Source organism: Aethalodelphis obliquidens, unplaced genomic scaffold (genome assembly GCF_003676395.1).
Source record: "Aethalodelphis obliquidens isolate GAN/ISIS:26980383/991018 unplaced genomic scaffold, ASM367639v1 scaffold17, whole genome shotgun sequence".
NCBI lineage: Eukaryota > Metazoa > Chordata > Mammalia > Artiodactyla > Delphinidae > Aethalodelphis > Aethalodelphis obliquidens.
This window is the reverse complement of record NW_020837961.1, coordinates 5,341,213-5,363,560: the sequence shown is the minus strand read 5'-3', so window position 1 is coordinate 5,363,560 and position 22,348 is coordinate 5,341,213. Positions and strand designations below refer to the sequence as shown.

The 22,348-nt window shown below is 43.2% G+C and overlaps 1 protein-coding gene across 1 annotated transcript in view; it reads left to right on the top strand.

The window, feature by feature from the left end:
- The window catches only part of MARCHF1 (membrane associated ring-CH-type finger 1), an 88,148-nt gene that overhangs the window by 60,644 nt on the left and 5,156 nt on the right, over positions 1-22,348 (top strand). The window contains exon 3 of the mRNA XM_027116861.1: positions 13,626-13,773. Coding sequence (XP_026972662.1) covers positions 13,626-13,773 — 148 coding nt within the window. The remainder of the gene's footprint in view (positions 1-13,625; positions 13,774-22,348) is intronic.

The window sequence follows — 22,348 nt, the reverse complement described above, 5'->3', positions numbered from 1 at the left end:
AAGGGTAAGCGGGGACGAAGTGAGAGAGTGGCATGGACATATACGCACTACCAAATGTAAAATAGCTAGCTAGTGGGAAGCAGCTGCATAGCACAGGGAGATCAGCTTGGTGCTTTGTGACCACCTAGAGGGGTGCGATAGGGAGGGAGACGCAAGAGGGAGGAGATATGGGGATATATGTATATGTATAGCTGATTCATTTCGTTATAAAACAGAAACTAACACTCACAAAACAAGAGAGCAGCCCAGGCTCACGTCCTGTGTGTCTCGCTTTTCACTCCAACTAGTCGTGGAGAAATCTCTTTCAAACAGATTCCGTGAAGGAAATCGGGAAGAACATTTTCTACTTCTCCCCGCGTGTTAATGCGTCCGCATCAATCCCATGCCGCGGATTCCCACGCTTTGGGTTGGTGCTCAAGGCTCATCATCACCTGGTCGCATCCCGTCTCCCTTTCTCGCACTCACACAGTCTTTGCAGTTTCCTCAGACAAATCTGCCCCACACCACTCTAAATTGTCACCTAACCCCAAGTTCACCTCGTGCTCTTTCCCTTTGTTACACTCAGCTCAAGCATCAAAAGGCTTTTATGATCTTTGGTACAAGGGAATATTTAAATGGGACTATTAAACCTTCCTTCTTCATTTTCAATGGGGATAACTGAACTTCACCTCATTGTTTTGTTTGTTTTGTTTTGTTTTATTTCCAGTACGCGGGCCTCTCACTGTCGTGGCCTCTCCTGCTGCGGAGCACAGGCTCCGGACGCGCAGGCTCAGCGGCCATGGCTCACGGGCCCAACCGCTCCGCGGCACGTGGGATCTTCCCGGACCGGGGCACGAACCCGTGTCCCCTGCATCGGCAGGCGGACTCTCAACCACTGCGCCACCAGGGAAGCCCCCCACCTCATTGCTTTTATAAGAACACATTACTGGAGTTATGTTAGATTGTCTTACCATTTAATTTGTGTCCTTTTGCAGGGATTCAGTGGTGCTAGAGAAATTGATAGTGAATCTGCTGCACAGAAAGGTGTTTATTTTCAAAAATTTAATAACTGGGAATGAATGACATAGAGAAAGAAGCAGGGCTAACCCATTTTTATTTGATTTCCATAAAGATCGGGGGGGGGGGAAATGACAGACTATTAAATAAGAACTTTTGAATAAGAGCTTCTTTCATATTCACTTCTCACTCTTAAGCTCCAGGAAGGGAAGTGGAATCTGTTCTAGAATGTGAACAATTTTCACGTGTGTCCCAAGAAATTCCACACACACAGCAGTCAGACTAAGGGATCATTTCAGGAAACAGACGCCTTGGCAAGGACCTGAACACACCATTCTGGTGTTCTCGAAACTGAAAGGAGATGCTTAGCCACCCAAAAGCTTTCCCTAGTCAAAGCAACTTCTTCATAAAATGGAGGAAAACTAGGGCTTCCCTGGTGGCACAGTGGTTGGGAGTCCGCCTGCCGATGCAGGGGACACGGGTTCGTGCCCCGGTCCGGGAAGATCCCATATGCCGCGGAGCGGCTGGGCCCGTGAGCCATGGCCACTGAGTCTGCGCGTCCAGAGCCTATGCTCCGTAACAGGAGAGGCCACAACAGTGAGAGGCCCGCGTACCGCAAAAAAAAAAAAAAAAATGGAGGAAAACTAGATGTGGGGCTGGTAGGATGGCAACAGTTGCTTTTCTTATAAAGATGCTCTTATATGAGCACCTCCGTGACAACACGAGCAAGCATCACGCATTCTCTCCCACCACCCAGAAGGCTGAGAAGCAGCATTTGGGATTGGAACCCACTCTAGGTTCTGCAGATGAGGAAATCTGGTCAGTTGTGGTTGCAGAGTTATTCTTCATTTCCCAAACTTGTCAAGTCCCCAGACCACAAGTTTCATTTCCAGCCTGTAGAGATTCTGTGTACCTCTCATCCTTCCCCGGTCCAGGGCTTCCTTATTTTGTAAAAAGTGGATGTACCCAGTACTATTAAACCAATTCAAGGGAGAGCAGTTTAAAGCAAGGGCTTTTAATCCAGAAAATGTCTCAGACCTCTTTGAGAATCCAATGCAAATTACAGACTTCTCCCCAGAAAAAGGAAATACAGCATTTTACATAAAATTGGAATTTATATATAGGCAAACCATTTTATTGTGCTTCACTTAATTGCACTTCACAGATACTGCATTTTTTACAAATTGAGGGATTGTGCCGACCCTGCATCAAGTCTACTGGCAACATTTTTCCAGAAGCATTTGCTCACTTTCTATCTCTGAGTCACACTTTGGAAATTCTCAAAATATTTCACACTTTTTCAATATTATTATATTTTTGTGGTGATCTGTGATCTCTGATGTTACTATTGCAGAAAGATTAAAACTCACTGAAGGCTCAGATGATGGTTAACATTTTTTATGCATAAAGTATTTTTTAATTAAAGTATGAACATTGTTTTTTAGACATAATGCTATTGCACACTTAATAGACTGCAGTATAGTGTAAACATTACTTTGATATGTACTGGCAAACAAGAAAACTTGTGTGACTCGCTGTTTTGTGATATTCACTGTATTGTGACAGTCTGGAACTGAACCCACAACACCTCTGAGGTGTGCCTGTACCCCTGAAAAGTCTGAAGAACTCTTTAATAAAAAGTCTTCAGTTTTAGGACAAAATTCTTAGCAAAAGATGAGTCGATAAAAATGCCAAAAACAAGTTCAAAGGTAATATATTGAGCCAATTAATTATGCTTGATGTCAAAGTACTGATAAAACTGATTTTAAAATATATTACCTAAAACACTATTTGTTTTATTTGTATTATTATCTGCAAAATGTGAATCAATACTGAGAGAGATTAAACCTTCATTAGCTGCCATTCAGGCTGAGGAGACCATATATTTATTTATCTGATTTATTTCAAATTTTTATCTGACTAAAATACTCTGAGAGTAAAAAACAACAGTAACAAAAACAAAGACAACAAAAAAACTCAACCCAGTTACGTTATATACAACGTTCAGACATGAAAATAAGCATTGACCGTGGGCTGTCGTTAGAATCAGGCTGGCACTACTGCACCATAGCGATTCCGGGGAGAAACTTCTCTTTTTCTTTGTTGCCACCCAAAGGAGTATTTTAGAAAGATAAGTACAGAAAACACACACACACAATAAAAGACATCTGGGAAAGGGATAGAAGCGCTTATGAAACGAAAGCCCATTATATCTGATTGAGGGACAATTATACAGTCCCCTGTTCCAGCAAATACAGAAAAATCCACAATTATGACACCAGTGTAAGCTTCTTAAAAGAAGGAGTCTTGGCTGCCTTGCTCCCTGACACCTAGAATAAATACCCGATACCTTGTGATGCTTCAACAGTTAGCTTCTGGATGATAAAAATCTACCACCCAACAGAGCTAGGAAAAAAAATCTACTAAAACTTACTGTATTACCCTGGGTAAATCAATTCAGTTCTCTTGGCCTCAGTTTCTTCATCTAGAAAATGAGGAGGTAAAATGTGTCTTTTTTTAAACATATATATTTTTTATTGAAGTAGAGTTGATTTACAATGTTTCAGGTGTACAGCAAAGTGATTCAGGTATATATATATATGTATGTACTTTTTACAGATTCTTTTCCATTATAGGTTATTACAAGGTATTGAGTATAGTCCCTATGTTATACAGTAGGTCCTTGTTGTTTATTTTATATATAGTAACGTGTCTGTTAATTCCAAATTCAAAACTGGGTCCTTTTAAAGTCTTCTAATTTGCCAGTCTCTGGTTCTACTTAGCACACAGGCAATTTCTCCTCAAGTGCAAGGCTATGATCATTTAAGCACAAGTTGGTACCTGGCCTGTGAAGACCCCGTGTGCACTGTGGATACTCACTAAAGAGAAACAGGCTTCTGGGGAGAACACTGCGGACAGCAGGGCGAGTCCCAGAGTCCCAGGCGAGGGCTTGGCTCCGTGGGGAAGAGGTGGCGTGCCATCTTATGAGATGTAGCCCAACTTCCTTCCTGTTTGCTTCTTGAAGTCTCAGCCTATAATTAAGTATCCCCTAGACTCAGCACCCTAGATTTCTCCACTGGTTCAACATGCCTGAAGCAGTAACACACTCTTAGTGTTTCCAGAATGTACCATATGATATTTTCTCCATAACCTTTGAGGGAAAACGGACAAGCAAGATTGGTTAATTTTTTTTTTTTTTTTTTTTTGCGGTACGCGGGCCTTTCACTGCTGTGGCCTCTCCCGCTGCGGAGCACAGGCTCCGGACGCGCAGGCTCAGCGGCCATGGCTCACGGGCCCAGCCGCTCCGCGGCATGTGGGATCTTCCCGGACTGGGGCACGAACTCGTGTCCCCTGCATTGGCAGGTGGACTCTAAACCACTGCACCACCAGGGAAGCCCCCTGGTTAAATATTTTTAAAGTAACTTTGTTTAAATGCATCTATTAATTCTTTAAGTAGTTTGTGTTCTTACATGACAACATGTTAGTCAACCCAGATATGGGGTGGGTGGAATATTTTCACTCTTGTGAAAAAGTATTAGAAATTGCAGCTCCTCTTTAAAATATTTCTCTGGGTTTCTTTTCCCCCTCAGGGAAGCTATTCTCAGACTTCAACACATAAAAATCACTTGGAGTGCTTATTAAGAATGCAGATACCTAGGTTCTACCCCCAGATATGGATCTGGACAGAGCCTAGGAAATCACCTTTTAGCTATTACCATAGCAATTCCAATGCACATGTTCCCCAGAACCACATTGTATATCTCCCTCTAGAGAGGACACCTATAAAATAAGCCTGTGTCCGTTTCTTTATTTTCCGCTATAATCCCTTCATCTGTGATATTTTTGCGCCCTCTAGTGGATGATTTCACTCAGCAAACTTTTTCTGTATTACAAATGCCTTGCTCAAAACTTTTAGGAAATTCCATCTCTCGTGAACTCCTTGAAACAGTGGGAAATCAAGAAAAGGCTCATAAGAAAAATTGCTTCAAGGAACATGAGATTCATATATATTTAGATATACATTTAATGTGTAATATACATACATATTACATAGGGAAAAATTTAATCCTGATCAAGTTGGCTGAATATGGCTAATCTGTTTTATTAAAAGATTTTAGAAACCTTGGATTTACTGGCCACAGTGTTTTTAGGCCATTTATACCTGTAAGATTAATATTGTCACACACCAGTTTCCTAATACACTCCTTCCAGCAAATCAGTACAATAACTTGGATCTTCCTGACTGCTCCCTTCTGGGCATCTCTTTAGAACCTACTGGCCCTTCTGACACCTCTCGTGTTGGCTTCTACGATCGACAGCTCTTTTCAAGATCCTGAAAGCTCTGGATGTGTTTTGCACATTGTGGCTTTCATCTCACTGAAGAACTTTGCTTACTGATGCTCTCACTTCCAGAGTCACAAATTCAGTTGCCCACAGGCACCAAGCAGGTGACACAGATGTGTGGGTGGGCAGGGTGTAAACCAAAGACTGGTGGAGACTAAAGCAAACTGAGTTTGTTACATTTCAAGGAATTCAAGAATAATTATAATTTTATAAAGCCCACTATGGGCCTAATTAAACATCTGTGAACTGCATGAAACTTTGTTTCATAAACCAGCTAAAGATCCCTGATTTACTTGACGGCTTACGAAGTGCTAACTGTGTATGGATATTATGCTCATATAATTCTAACCACAACCCTTTACAAGGGATAGTTTCACATCCCAGTTGTACCATCCAGGAAACGAGGGCTCAGGAGGTAGTTTCCTCGCCCCAAGTCAGACAGGTGAGGTTCCCTGGCCCAGGCTCTAATCCACCGTGCCAGACCCGAGTCTGCATCCTGTCACTTCACTCCAGGGCCTCTCTGAGCAGCGGGCTTCCAGCCTTTTCCACCTGAATGTCCCAATGTGCTCCCCTCCCACCACCTCGGACCCCCTGCTTCCCGCCCAGACCCCCTGCTACCCAGGCTCTTCGCAACGTCTTCTGTTCCCTTGGCCTCTGATTCTACTGGTGTCTTTGCATTTGGGCAGTTTCTCATCAGGTAGCTGACGCCTCTCTAAACCAGCACTGGGATGGTAACTTATTATCCCATTGCAAATGAATGTGACAAGCATGTCAGTATAATATATTTGTACTGCTATTGTTTTAAATAGGTGCACGTTTTCCTCAAGTTTTAAAATGATATTTCAGTAATGCTCAGATTTTTGTTACAAGTGGAATTGGCCCTACTATATAACACCCCCTACCTTTCTACTCAATGGAACCGTTCCAGGTACCACTGTGAATCCTGTAAAAAGATGGGAGATCTCTGGGTAAAGCCCTGTTGTGTCAGCTGGCCTCAAAACATGTTTTTGAAAAGCAAACAGTAAGAGTCATTATGTATAGAAATCCAAGTGAATTACCTTTGAGGAAAAAGAGCCATTTCTTTACTTATCCATTCTCAGGTAGCCGCTTGGGTTTTACGATCCCGAAGACAGAACAGCAGCCCTGGGGCATCTTTCCCACCAGGCTGCCTCTCGTGGATTACATTACTTGGGGAAGACACAGTTATAACCGCACGCTCGCATCAGTGCTGTAGTTTATGTGGAATATTTGAGTCCCTTTAACCTTCTGTGAAAACTGTCACCGAAAACAGTATTTCTTTAGGTGGCTTTAACATAACATTTAGATTTGAATTTCCAGACAAAAAGAATGAGAAGCTACTGGGACATACATTGCAACCTGTGATATATTCTCCAGTCCTAACAATAAAGGGTGTATTGTTGTGCAGTCTTTCAACAAGAGAGTCCACCTAGGATATGCACAGTAATTCATTCACTTGCCCTTCTTTGTATAAACAGTCAACAAAAACAAACTGTATTTCTCTGCTATGAGAGCCAATATTCAGAAAAATCTATTTGTACTTGGAAAATAGATGGGGGTGGGGCGCTTTGACTGCCTTAATTCTGCAAAATGACCAAATCCCAACTCATCCCCACCCCCCAGTGATGGTATCAACATGAAGGTAAAAGCAACCAGAGTGGGCTTCCCTGGTGGCGCAGTGGTTGGGAGTCCACCTGCCGATGCAGGGGACACGGGTTCGTGCCCCGGTCCAGGAAGATCCCACATGCCGCGGAGCGGCTGGGCCCGTGAGCCATGGCCACTGAGCCTGCGCGTCCAGAGCCTGTGCTCCGCAGCGGGAGAGGCCACAACAGTGAGAGGCCCGCGTACCGTAAAAAAAAAAAAAAAAGCAACCAGAGTCTCACTGGCTGAGGTGCCGTGGTGCTGCAGGGTCCAAGTTATGATAACCATTTGTTGAATTCTTTCCAAGTGCCTGATACCCTTCTCACTATGTGCATTAACTCACTTAAACTTGACCCTGTACTGTAGTACTATTCTTTTTTTAATTGGAGTATAGTAGAGTTGATTTACAATGTTGTGCTGGTTTCTGGTGTACAGCAAAGTGATTCAGTTATACATATACATATGTATCCTTTTTCACATTCTTTTCCATGATGGTTTATTGCAGGATATTGAATATTGTTCCCTGTGCTGTACAGTAGGACATTGTTGTTTATCGATTTCATAGATAAAATATGGTAACCATAATTCTGTTTTCTATGACTGTGAGTCGGTTTCTGTCTTATAAATAAGTTCATTTGTATCACTTTTTAGATTCTACATATAATCATATATCATATGATATTTGTCTTTTTCTGGCTTAGTACGATAATCTCTAGGTCCATCCATGTTGCTGCAAATGGCGTAATTTCATTCCATAAATTTTCAAATTATGGTTAATTCCATTGTATATCTGTACCACATCTTCTTTATCCAATCATCTGTCAGTGGACACTTAGGTTGCTTCCATGGCTTGGCTATTGTAAATAGTGCTGGTATGCACATCAGGGTGCATGTGTCTTTTCGAATTAGCATTTTCTCCAGCTATATTCTCAGGAGTGGGATTGCTGGATCAGATGGCAACCCTATTTTTAGTTTTTTGAGGAAACTTCATACTTTTCTCCATAGTGGCTGCTGTAGATACTATTCTTATCACCATTTTACAGGTAAGGAAATGGAAGGACAGAGGATTAAAGTAACCCAGCCCAGGGCACACAGCACGTAGTGGCAGAGCCCTCATTTTTAGCAGACATGCTTGGACCACGGACCAAGTGTGCTCTCGGTGATGGAGTCAGTGAGGTCTGGTATGTGTGCTGGGACCTTACCTGCCCAGAGGCTTCTGTTAGACAGCCAAGGCTGAAAACTACTTCTACTTATAAGGACTCCCAGAGCTGAAGAATCTGTGTTATTATTCCCTCCATGTCCAGGTAATACCCATTACTCAGTAGTTCCGGATGCCAAGGGTGGTAGCAAATGAAGCCACTGATTCCATGTTCGCAAGTATTCCTCTTCTTTGTGGGAAAATTTGTAAACCACTTTTCAGTAAGACCGCCACTTGCTTGCAGTGTTATCTTTCCTGCCCTGCATGTCAATGACCACCTCCCCCAACTCCAGATCAACATAGGCTCCAAATGTCCTGCAATCAGAGCTGGCAATCCCATAGTTACATTTCAGCGGGAGACTTCACAGGTTCACTGCACATGCCCACACGCACTGTTCCTGCTTGCGAGTTCTTTGGATGTGGGTCCCAGACCCTGCTGCAGCGTGAGGCCATTTCCTCTTGTCCTGATACCACGGGAAATGGAGGAGCTGCATTCAATCAGAAATGTATAATACCCCTTCACGTGGGACCATGCATAAACGATGCTAAGTAGTAATTATTGGTGGACAAAAAGGGAACAGAACACTATGAGGGGGGGGAGAGTTTTTCCAGGAGATTGCGGTAGACCCACAGAACATTTATGGATGTCACATTTGAGGTTTTGACTCTTAGCAAGAAAACCAGGCAGTCTGTGTACCTGGTTATTTGTAATTCTGTTGAGGGACCAGCTCGCATCGTGTACACTTTCTGACTGGTGTCCATTGTGAGACGTCTAGAGGCTTAGATTTTGGTTTGTTCATGTGGGCGCCCAGGCACTGAGCCACGTCAGCCAAATGGCCTCCTCCTTTGGTTAATGTCACACTGACAAGTCCCATGTTGATCCTGATGCTCCTAGGGAAGCTCTTTAAGAACCTCTGCCCCATAGATAAACAAGGTCCCACTGTATAGCACAGGGAACCATATTCAATATTCTGTGATAAACCATAGTAGAAAAGAATATTAAAAAAGGAATGTGTATATATGTATAACTGAGTCACTTTGCTGTACCACAGTAATTAACACAACGTTGTAATTCAACTATACTTCAACAAAAAATACATTAAAAAAGCATTCTCATTAGGCAGTGCTTTTGAATTTATATTTTAGGACAGAAGGCAAATACAAGTAATTTAAATTAGAAAACTTGATCAGTTTCATCTCGCTAGAGCAAACGGCGAATTTCACAGAAACAGTATCTGCGTCAATTTTGGCTCCAATTTGGAAGTCTTTTCAGAACGATCTAATTGTATATTTCTAAGTTGAATAACGGAGTTCTGTTCAATTCTCTCTATCGTTGAGGGGTCTGGATAAGGGACCTAAGGCTAAGGACGGTATACAGGTGCCAGAGACCCAGGGATCCTGTAAAGGGAAGCGAGGTCCCAGGCGCTAAGATTGTGAAGCTGGTGTTGCAGGTGAAGGGAACGAGCGGGCCGAGGAGGGCAAGGGCTGGCGAGGAAAGAGGCCCAGGCGCTCAAGGCGGCCTGCCCTCCCGCCCTGCTGCGTCTGCTCACTTCCACCAGCTCCTCTGAGACCCCCTGCAGAGACGTGTCCGCTTAAAACTGAGCACCCAGGAGGCTCCCTCCCCTTAATGCTCCACAGGTCGGGGGGGGTTTCAGGACACGTGGTCTGTGGGCATAAGCACCCATTACTTTATAAAACTGGGCAGGGAAGCCCGCTGCAATGTGCATTTGTGCAGATTAGCGCTGTGCTATCACAAAATCTTTTGCGAACTGATGGTGTTGAATTTTAGCATCCCAAATAATAAATTAGTATTTGCCCTTTCGTGACAACTTTGTTAAAATAAGATTTCTATCTTTGCCTTCTCGATCCACTTCTCACTGGGGGGCTTGCGAAACTTATTCAAACTTTGTATATAAACCTGAAAGTACAAAAATGTGGACGAACATTTTATGAAATTGATGACGTTTCAGTGAATGCCTGGTGCTGGGTATCGTGTGCAGTGATATGATCGTCAGGAGGAGGGCGCTGTGGTACCGCGTTTACTCGTGTGCTGTCTGGTGAATTCCTGAGTGGTCCCTGAGAGGATCTGTAAAGAAAAATAGCAACGTTTGCTGGTCCTTTTACACTCCACTTCTTAAAACGCTGCTGAGATTAGGAAGTGACAGCTTCAGAGCCTCTATTGTCTGGAACTAAAAGGAGTTTGGTTCATCCCTGTCAGCCCCGCTGATATTTTTCTATTTGAGGCTCATTACTTTTGAAGAATGTGTTTCAGCCACTTCATCAAAACGCTCCTTAGACTGAAGAAGATTCACTTTTTTTTTTTTTTTTTTTTGTGGTACTCGGGCCTCTCACTGTTTTGGCCTCCCCCGTATGCGGAGCACAGGCTCCAGACGCGCAGGCTCCGCGGCATGTGGGATCTTCCCGGACCGGGGCACGAACCCACGTCCCCTGCATCGGCAGGTGGACTCTCAACCACTGCGCCACCAGGGAAGCCCGAAGATTCACTTTTTAAGCGTTTTTCCCAAAGCCAGACTTACAAGTGAGGGTTGATTTGGTATGAATATTTTAGTATGAAGGTATCGCCATCTGCTTGGAACGTTTAGGAAATTTGAACATGTAAAGCTGCCCTTCTGCACCATCCTGCACTTTTTATCTGGTTATACTGGAGTCTGAGGTAATCCAAGAAATAGTTATTAAATCACAAAATGCTGTTGCCAAGCAATAATGTTCTGTTCTATTATCACACAAATTATTCAGATTAACATAATAAATCAATAACAAAATGAAATTTTAAAAATCTTTCACACCTATGATGTGAAGTTTTGATAAAAGCTAAGATGCACATCCTGAAATCTTCTCAATTCAATATTGATTAAAAATAGATTTTAGATTGAAGCATCTGGTTTCCCCATAGCTTCATCACTAAGATTTTTCCATTATTTAGTTAGAATAATATATAACATACAGTTTGTTGGAAAAGAAAGTCCAAGATGAGGTACGAATGGTTAGTTGGCTCTAACAGACTCTGTAAGGAAAACTCTGTGATGACTAACCGGCCAGCAAGAGAGGAACGGATAGTGTTTGTAAATAAAACATTTATTTTTCTAAAATGTTTAAGAAGCTTTCTAGAGGGTCATGATCAGACTCTAAGCATTGTGCTCTCTCACAAAGAAGTGATAGGACCTTCACATTCAGACCGGAAGGGAAGTTAGGAGGTTTCCATTTGATCCTATCAGGAATGGCATTTGACAGCCAGGAGCAGAGGCCTGAGAAATAATGGCTCAGTCAGACGGGGCTTTCTTTCCCTCGCATATGACAGGCAGCTGGGAGTGAGCTGTGGTCGACTGGCTGAGGTCTCTCCGATTCTCAAGACTTTTCCTCAAGGTTTGTACGATGACTGTTGGGGCTTTTACCATTAATTAGGAATTCCTAATTAATAGCAAAGGAGAGAAAATGAAGGAGGAAGGGGCAATTCCTATGTCAGGAAGACAAAAACTCAGCATCCCGGGAGATAGCCACTCACATCTCACCGGTAGGAAACAGTCCTTGTCACCTCTGCCAGGAAGGTGGGAAAGTAGCTTCAGCTGGCACAGTGCCAACCCTCAGAGGCTTGGTCTGTTAATGCAGGAAAAGGAGAGGAGTGTATTCTCCACCAGACCTGTCACATCTCTGACTCTAAGGAAGATGAGGCACCTGGGCCCGGAAAGACCGAAGGCTTCACCCATGTCTCAGAGCTGGTGGCAGAGCCAGGGCTTCATGGAGCATGATGGTGGGGTGGGATGGGAAAGGAGTGTCTTCTGAAGCTCTAAGAATTCTGCTTTAGCAAGAGCATAACAGGTAAAGAATGTGACGACTCATAGCAGCACTATTCACACTACTAGCCAAGATATGGAAGCAACCTAAATGTCCATCGACAGAGGAGTGGGTAACAAAGATGTGATATATCATACACACACACACACACACACGCAATGGAATACTACTCAGCCACAGAAATAATGCTGTTTGCAGCAACATGGATGGACCTAAAGATTATCATACTAAGTGAAGTAAGTCAGACAGACACAAATATAATATCACTTATATGTGGAATCTAAAAAAAGATACAAATGGACCTATCTACAAAACAGAAATAGACACAGAAATAGAAAACAAACTTTTGGTCACCAAAGGGGATAGGGTGGGAGAATGGATAAATTAAGAGTTTGGTATGACTGATTTGCTTTGTTGTGGGGCAGAAACTAACACACCATTGTAAAGCAATTATACCCCAATAAAGATGTTAAAAAAAAAAAAAAAGAGTTTGGGATTAACAGATACACACTACTATATAGAAAACAGATAACAAGGACCTACTATATATCACAGGGAGCTATTATATCTTGTAATAATCTATAATGGAAAAGAATCTGAAAAAGAATATATATATACATTTACATATATATAAAACAATCACTTTGCTGTACACCTGAAACTAATACAATATTGTAAATCAACTATACTTCAATTTTTAAGAAAAAAGAATGTAAAGAATCATGGATTACTGAAATAATCCATGATTTAATAAGATCATAGTGGTTTGATTTTCCTATAGAAAAATAAAGATCAAATCCTAACACAGTAATCAAGTGATAGTGTCACTGTCAAGGCATTAAAATTTTGTTTGGTAGCAAAAATTTCATTTGAGAGCTTATTACTTCAAAGTAAATAATGGAGATGTTCCCTCATGTAATCCTTGACTTCTTACTATAAACACTGTGGCCCTCCCCCTTTCGAAGGCTGAGGGGGCAGCCCTCAACTTTCTGAGGAGTGTGACTTGGGGACAGTGGTTGTGACAGTAGTGGCAGCAGAAAAGCAAGGCTGCTCTGGAAGGGGTTGCAGCTGACCACCTCCCATTGCCAGGAGGATAAAATTTGTCTTCTAGAAGAGTTGTGAACAGATGTTGATTTTCTCTCACTGATACCATTCAAATACTTGTTAAGTTCACACATTCAAGAATGCAACACTCTATCAGGTTATGTATTAATCCAAGAAGAGACTATGTATTACTGCTTATAACCTAGGACCACAGAGAAGTAATATGCAGACACCTGAGTGGAAATGATTTCTGAAAATTGTACAGTATAAAACTGGCCCCTTCGTGTTACAGACAAGGGAACTTACAGGGTAGCAAACCAGGAATGACCTAATTTAATTCATTTGGAGAATAGGAATTTTTTTTTCATTTTAATGCATGCTTAAGTTATTACAACTCCACGGGTTATGATTTCAGATCTTTTCAAACACAAAGACTTATGTATTATAGTGTCATCTAAATGACAGCTCTTCAGTGTTTTCCCTCGATTCACGATTTATGCCTGGGGTATAAATGGGGAGCAACATTTACGGGTTGGGGATTCAGTTGTGTGTGATTCATTTGTAATTGCAGTGGGAGAAACTGCAGATGACCAGGAGTGAGAGGAGGAAGATATTCTGCTCTGTCACCTTCCACGTCATTGCCATCACCTGCGTGGTCTGGTCTTTGTACGTGTTGATTGATCGGACAGCAGAGGAAATCAAGCAAGGCAATGATAATGGTAAGAGCATGTGTCCATTCTCTTTCCCTCTTGGATCCCGAGACAGGCAGGGAAGATGTTTCCCAGAGCATGTTGGGTGCATGAGCAACACCCAGTACTGGCGACGGAGTCTGCTCCAGTTATGTTATTTTATTTATTTATTTTAAATCCCACATTTGTCTATTTTTTTGGCTGTGTCGGGTCTTCGTTTCTGTGCGAGGGCTTTCTCTAGTTGTGGCAAGCGGGGGCCACTCTTCATCACGGTGCGCAGGCGTCTCACCATCGCGGCCTCTCGTTGCGGAGCACAGGCTCCAGATGCGCAGGCTCAGTAGTTGTGGCTCACGGGCCTAGTTGCTCCGTGGCATGTGGGATCAGACCAGGGCTCGAACCCGTGTCCCCTGCATTGGCAGGCAGACTCTCAACCACTGCGCCACCAGGGAAGCCCTCCGGTTATGTTATTGATGACCGCTCGGACTATAAAGCACTGAGCACACAGGGTTCCCAAGCTGAGAAATAAGACTTATCAAGTAAACCTTAGTGGGGGAGAAATATACAGAGGCCATGCACCACTTTAGGCTTTTCAAGGAGCTGGTAAGTATCAGGTTCTGCCTGATGGGAAGAGGCAAACAGCGGTAAAAATAGAAGGTCTTTCATTGTATTTAATTCAGCCCAGTCGGCTTCTTGTAACACACAAATAAGATGGCAGTTAGCAGAGATGTGGTACAGCTTATTGATTGGCACGCTGTAATTTGATAGAGTACGTTAACACTGCAGTTTGAAATATTTGCTGCGCTGAGTTTGACAGTGAAGGATGGTATGGAGTCTGCAAAGCGAGATGTCTTAAAACCACTGAGGCATGTTGTAACATTTTCAATGGATAGGTCCTTCAAAACGGGAGCAAAAATGGCTTGTTTATCTTCACCTCCGTACCCAGTTCTGTTTCCCAGCAGGTTCTGCTGGCTTTTAGCCTGTAGCCTAAATCATAGCAGGTGAAACAGTGAGGAATATTCCCCTAGCCTCCCCCTGGGGGGGGGGGGGGAATATATATGTTATATAGAAAACCAGCAGTGAATTTGGAAGGAGAACTTGTTCAGATGATAACACTAAGTTTGTGTCTCCCTCAAGAAAAGAAGGTGAAAGAAAGAACAAGATGAGAGGCAGTGAGGGAAAGGAGGAAGGAGGAAAAGAATTTTTTAAAGGAGAGGTTTCTGTCTTCTGTGTCTCTTTGTTGGGAGTCACAAAAGCGGGGGCGGGGGGGGCCCTTCTCGTGCTCCTTGGGTGCTGCTTCTGGGCAGAACAGGGCTGGGCTCAAAAGGACCAGGACCCCAGACCCCCCAGGATGTGTTTTATGTAGCTGGAGCATGTGTGTGGCAGGAGTTCTCCAGAGACAGTGTCCTCTTCTGTTTTTGTTTTGCGGTATGCGGGCCCCTCACCGTTGCAGCCTCTCCCGCTGTGGAGCACAGGCTCCGGACGTGCAGGCTCAGCAGCCATGGCTCACGGGCCCAGCTGCTCTGCGGCACATGGGACTCTCCCAGACCGGGGCACGATCCCGTGTCCCCTGCATCGGCAGGTGGACTCTCAACCACTGCGCCACCAGGGAAGCCCATACCATACACTTTTTAAAGTTATTTTCAGGTTTTTAAAAATATTTATTTTGGGCTGCGTCAGGTCTTCGTTGCAGCACGTGAGATCTTTCGTTGCGGCATGTGGGCTCTTCATTGCGGCACGCAGGCCTCTCTCTAGTTGTGGCACATGAGCTCCAGAGCGTGTGGGCTCAGTAGTTGCACCACGCAGGCTTAGTTACCCTGCGGCACGTGGGATCTTAGTTCCCCAATCAGGGATCGAACCGGCATCCCATGCACTGGAAGACGGATTCTCAACCACTGGACCACCAGGAAAGTCCCTATTTTCAGTTTCTTAAAAGCAAGTGAAAATGAGATAGCTTTTATCTTCGGTGTTCAGAGCTTCTGAAATAGGAAGCAAGATCTTTATCACAAAGCAGTCCCTGTGGTTATTCCTACAGAGTCACTGACCAGAGGGACAGCTCCTGACCTGGGTAATTTCAAATGGGACCATGGTGACTTTTGTAAAAGTTTTTTAGTAGAAGACTCTCTGCACTTAAGTTCAAGTTGTATTTAACACCTAACTTCCCAAAGTGCACATTTTCAGGTAGTGTGGGCATCTGTGTGAGTTATTATTTTAATCTTCCTTTGGCATTGGAACAGGGGGCGCTGATCCTGAGTTGGCTTTTAAAGTTTTGGAAAAAACTGCATAATTTAAAAGTCAAAATATTTTAAATCCCTCTTGAAAACATTTGAGGAGGAACAAATTGCCTTCTTTAACCAGAGTGGAGGCCGAATATAAAACAGCATCTTCTGAGCTGTAATAACAGGAAAACAAAACTAAATACATGGTACTTGAAACTTTAACTCCCTAAGTTATCCATGTTGCCAACTCTAATTTGGGAGAACAATTACTCCTCCTGCCTTTCTTTACATATTTTAGAGGAATGCTCCAGGGTACTTATCTGTGTGCTGAAAACAAAACAAAAGTTCATGCGGTCTGTTTTCATTTGTTTAGTTATTTTTGGCTGCATTTTGTCTCCGTTGCTGCACACGGACTTTCTAGTTGTGGTGAGCAGGGGCTACTCTTCGTTGTGGTGCACAGGCTTCTCATTGCGGTGGCTTCTCTTGTTGTGGAGCACAGGCTCTAGGCACACGGGCTCAGTAGTTGTGGTTCGCAGGCTCCAGAGTGCAGGTCAGTAGTTGTGGCGCACGGGCTTAGTTGCTCCACGGCATGTGGATCTTCCTGGACAAGGGCTCAAACCTGTGTCCCCTGCATTGTCAGGCAGATTCTTAACCACTGCGCCACCAGCAAAGCCCCATGCTGTCTATTAAAGGGACTATAGATGTTAGGGCTGCCGCAGGACCATTTAAATGCATAGAAGTGAGGGACTAGAATAAGAAATTGATTTTGTCTCACTCCCCTGTGAGCCTCCGAGAACATCCAGGGCTGTACCGTGCCTACTGGCTGTTAACATTTCTTTGAGAATGTCTTAAAAATCACTTCCCTGCCATCCATATAATATTCGCCTTTTCAGCAACGTTGCTTAAACATTCCTTTTTAACGTAATTACACATGCTCTTATTGTTAACAACGCCAAAGTGGTAAACACCAACTTGGGCAAATGATCAGAAGGACAGGGTCTCTTTCTGCCTTGGTCATGTGCTAGTTATCTTCAACAAAATAATTATCACTCAGAAGCTTGCTTTTTATCACTCAGAAGCTTGCTTTTCTCATTTGTTGACTAAATTGGACTGAATATTCTCCAAACTTTCTATGATTCATTTTTCAAAACCACCAAAAACACCATGAACTTGCCTTTGCATCAGATAAATGGAAACAAGGTGTTTAGGGCTTCCCTGGTGGTGCAGTGGGTAAGAATCCACCTGCCAATCAGGGGACACGAGTTCGAGCCCTGGTCCGGGAAGAACCCACATGCCGCGGAACTAAGCCCGTGCACCGCAACTACTGAGCCTGCACTCCAGAGGCCGCGAGCCACAACTACTGAAGCTCCTGCACCTAGATCCCATGCTCTTAAACAAGAGAAGCCACCGCAATGAGAAGCCTGCACACCAGAACGAAGAGTAGCCCCTGCTCGAAACTAGAGACCACGAACAGCAACGAAGACCCAACGCAGACAAAAATAAATTTATAAAAAAACAAAACAAAAAAACCCCACATACTAAATTATTATTTTAAAAAAAAGAAACAAAGTGTTTATACAAATTGTACATGTATCATTCATGTTTACTCACAATAAAAATTACCATTAAAACTAGTTAAGGAGAGAGAGACCTTCAAGATGGCTGAAAAGTAAGACGCGGAGATCACCTTCCTCCCCACAGATACACCAGAAATACATCTACCCGTGGAACAACTCCTACAGAACACCTACTGAACACTGGCAGAAGACCTCAGACCTCCCAAAAGGCAAGAAACTCCCCACGTACCTGGGTAGGGAAAAGAAAAAAGAAAGCAGAGACAAAAGAATAGGGACGGGACCTGCATCTCTGGGAGGGAACTGTGAAGGAGGAAAGGTTTCCACACGTTAGGAGCCCCTTCGCGGGGCGGAGACTGCGGGTGGCGGAGTGGGGGGAGCTTCGGAGCCGCGGAGGAGAGAACGGCAACAGGGGTGCGGGGAGAGATTCCCGCACAGAAGATTGGTGCTGACAGGCACTCACCAGCCCGAGAGGCTTGTCTGCTCACCTGCCGGGCTGGGCGGGGCTGGGAGCTGAGGCTCGGGCTTCGGTCGGAGCGCCTGGAGAGGACTGGGGGTGGCGGCGTGAACAGAGCCTGCAGGGGGTTACTGCGCCACGGCTAGCCGGGAGGGAGTCCGGGAAAATGTCTGGACCTGCTGAAGAGGCAAGAGACTTCTTCTTACCTCTTTGTTTCCTGGTGCGCAAGGAGAGGGGATTAAGAGCGCTGCTTAAAGGAGCTCCAGACACGGGTGCGAGCTGCGGCTATCAGCGCGGACACCAGAGACAGACATGAGACGCTAAGGCTGCTGCTGTCACCACCAAGAAGCCTGTGTGCGAGCACAGCTCACTCTCCACACCTCCCCTCCCAGAAGCCTGTGCAGCCCGCCACTGCCAGGGTCCCGTGATCCAGGGACAACTTCCCCAGGAGAACACACGGCACGCTTCAGGCTGGTGCACTGTCACGCCGGCCTCTGCTGCCACAGGCTCACCCCGCATCCATACACCTCCCTTCCCCCAGCCTGAGTGAGCCAGAGCCCCCGAATCAGCCGCTCCTTTAACCCCGTCCTGTCTGAACGAAGAACAGATGCCCTCCAGCGACCTACATGCAAAGGCGGGTCCAAATCCAAAGCTGAACCCCAGGAGCTGTGCAAACAAAGAAGAGAAAAGGAAATCTCTCCCAGCAGCCTCAGGAGCAGCGGATTAAATCTCCATCAACTTGACGTACCTGCATCTGTGGAATACATGAATAGAAACACAGGCACTAGTCCCCTCCACCAGGAAGCCTACATAACCCACTGAACCAACCTTAGCCACTGGGGGCAAACACCAAAAACAATGGGAACTATGAACCTGCAGCCTGCAAAAAGGAGACCCTAAACAGAGTAAGTTAAGCAAAACGAGAAGACAGATAAAAACATAGCAGATGAAGGAGCAAGGTAAAAACCCACCAGACCAAACAAATGAAGAGGAGGTAAGCAGTCTACCTGAAAAAGAATTCAGAGAAATGATAGTAAAGATGATCCAATGGAGAGAATACAAGAAACGTTTAACAAGGACCTAGAAGAATTAACGAGCAAATACACAATGATGAACAACACAATAAGTGAATTAAAAATTATCTAGAAGGGGCTTCCCTGGTGGCACAGTGGTTGAGAGTCCGCCTGCTAATGCAGGGGACACGGGTTCATGCCCTGGTCTGGGAAGATCCCACATGCCGTGGAGTGGCTGGGCCCGTGAGCTATAGCCACTGAGCCTGCATGTCTGGAGCCTGTGCTGTGCAACAGGAGAGGCCACAACAGTGAGAGGCCTGCGTACTGCAAAAAAAATAAAAAATTCTCTAGAAGGAATCAATAGCAGAATAAGTGAGGCAGAAAAACAGATAAGGGACCTGGAAGATAAAATAGTGGAAATAACTACTGTAAGAATGAAAAGAATTGAGGACAGTCTTAGAGACCTCTGGGACAACATCAAACACACCAACATAAGAAGAAGAGAAAAAGAAAGGGACTGAGAAAATATTTGAAGAGATTATAGTTGAAATATGGTAAAGGAAATAGTTAATCAAGTCCAGGAAGTGCAGAGAGTCCCATACAGGATAAATCCAAGGAGAAACACGCCAAGACACATATTAATCAAAGTATCAAAAATTAAATACAAAGAAGAGATATTAAAAGTAGCAAGGGAAAAACAGCAAATAATATACAAGGGAATCCCCATAAGGTAAACAGCTGACCTTCAGCAGAAACTCTGCAAGCGGGAAGGGAGTGGCAGGACATATTTAAAGTGATGAAAGGGAAAAACCTATAACCAAGATTACCTAGAAAGGATCTCATTCAGATTCGATGGAGAAATTAAAACGTTTACCAACAAGCAAAAGCTAAGGCTTTACAACAAATGCTGAAGGAACTTCTCTATGCAGGAAACACAAAAGAAGGAAAAGACCTACAATAACAAACCCAAAACAATTAAGAAAATGGGAATAGGAACATACATATTGATAATTACCTTAAATGTAAATGGACTAAATGCTCACACCAAAAGATACAGATCGGCTGAATGAATACAAAAACAAGACCCATATGTTTGCTGTCTACAAGAGACCCATTTCAAACCTAGGGACAAATAGAGACTGAAAGTGGGGGGGTGGAAAAAGATATTCTGTGCAAGTGGAAATCAAAAGAAAGCCTGAGTAGCAATTCTCGTATCAGACAAAACAGACTTTAAAATAAAGACTATTAGAAGAGACAAAGAAGGACACTACATAATGATCAAGGGATCGATCCAAGAAGAAGATATAACAATTGTAAATATTTATGCACCCAACATAGGAGCACCTCAATATATAAGGCTAATGCCAACAGCCATCAAAGGGGAATCGACAGTAACACATTCATAGTAGGGAACTTTAACACCCCACTTTCACCAATGGACAGATCATCCAAAATGAAAGTAAAGAAGGAAACACAAGCTTTAAATGATGCATTAAACAAGAAGGACTTAATTGATATTTATAGGACATTCCATCCAAAAACAACAGAATACACATTTTTCTCAAGTGCTCATGGAACATTCTCCAGGATAGATCATATCTTGTGTCACAAATCAAGCCTTGGTAAATTTAAGAAAATTGAAATTGTATCAAGTATCTTTTCCGACCACAACACTATGAGACTAGACATCAATTACAGGGAAAAAAAATCTGTAAAAAATACAAACACATGGAGGCTAAACAATACACTACTAAATAAGCAAGATATCACTGAAGAAATCAAAGAGGAAATCAAAAAATACCAAGAAAGAAATGACAATGGAAACAAAATGACCCAAAACCTATGGGATGCAGGAAAAATACAATCATACCTCAAGAAACATGAAAAATCTCAAATAAACTACCTAAACTTACACCTACAGCAATTAGAGAAAGAAAAACAAAAAAACCCCAAAGTTAGCAGAAGGAAAGAAATCATAAGATCAGATCAGAAATAAATGGAAAAGAAATGAAGGAAATAATAGCAAAGATCAATAAAACTAAAAAGTGGTTCTTTGAGAAGATAAACAAAATTAGTAAACCATTAGCCAGACTTATCAACTGACACTGCAGAAATACAAAGGATCATGAGAGATTACTACAAGCAACTATGGCAGTAAAATGGACACCCTGGAAGAAATGGACAAATTCTTAGAAAAGCACAACATTCAGATACTGAACCTGGAAGAAATAGAAAATATAAACAGACCAGTCACAAGCACTGAAATTGAGACTGTGATTAAAAATCTTCCAACAAACAAAAGCCCAGGACCTGATGGCTTCACAGGCAAATTCTATCAAATACTTAGAGAAGAGCTAACACCTATCCTTCTCAAACTCTTCCAAAATGTGACAGAGGGAGGAACACTCCCAAATTCATTCTACGAGTCCACCATCACCCTGATACCAAAACCAGACAAAGTTATGATAAAAAAAACCCTCCAGAAAGGCATAGAGGGAACTTACCTCAACATAATACAGGCCATATATGACAAACCCACCGCCAACTTCATTCTCAATGGTGAAAAACTGAAAGCATTTCCACTAAGATCAGGAACAAGACAAGGTTGCCCGCCCATTCTCCCCACTATTATTCCACATAGTTTTGGAAGTTTTAGCCACAGCAATCAGAGAAGAAAAGGAAATAAAAGGAATCCAAATCAGAAAAGAAGAAGTAAAGCTGTCACTGTTTGCAGATGACATGATACTATACATAGAGAATCCTAAAGATGCTACCAGAAAACTACTAGAGCTAATCAATGAATTCGGTAAAGTTGCAGGATACAAAATTAATGCACAGAAATCTTGCATTCCTATACACTAATGATGAAAAATCTGAAAGAGAAATTAAGGAAACACTCCCATTTACCATTGCAACAAAAAGAATAAAATATCTAGGAATAAACCTACCTAAGGAGAAAAAAAACCTATATGCAGAAAACTACAAGACACTGACGAAGGAAATTAAAGATGATACAAATAGATGGAGAGATATACCATGTTCTTGGAAAGGAAGAATCAACATTGTGAAAATGACTCTACTACCCAAAGCAATCTACAGATTAAACGCAATCCCTATTAAGCTACCACTGGCATTTTTCACAGAACTAGAATAAAAAATTTCACAATTTGTATGGAAACACAAAAGACCCCGAATAGCCAAAGCAATCTTGAGAAAGAAAAATGGAGCTGGAGGAATCAGGCTCAGTAATCAAGACAGTAATCAAGACAATATGGTACTGGCACAAAAACAGAAATGTAGGTCAATGGAACCGGATAGAAAGCCCAGAGATAAACCGAAGCACAT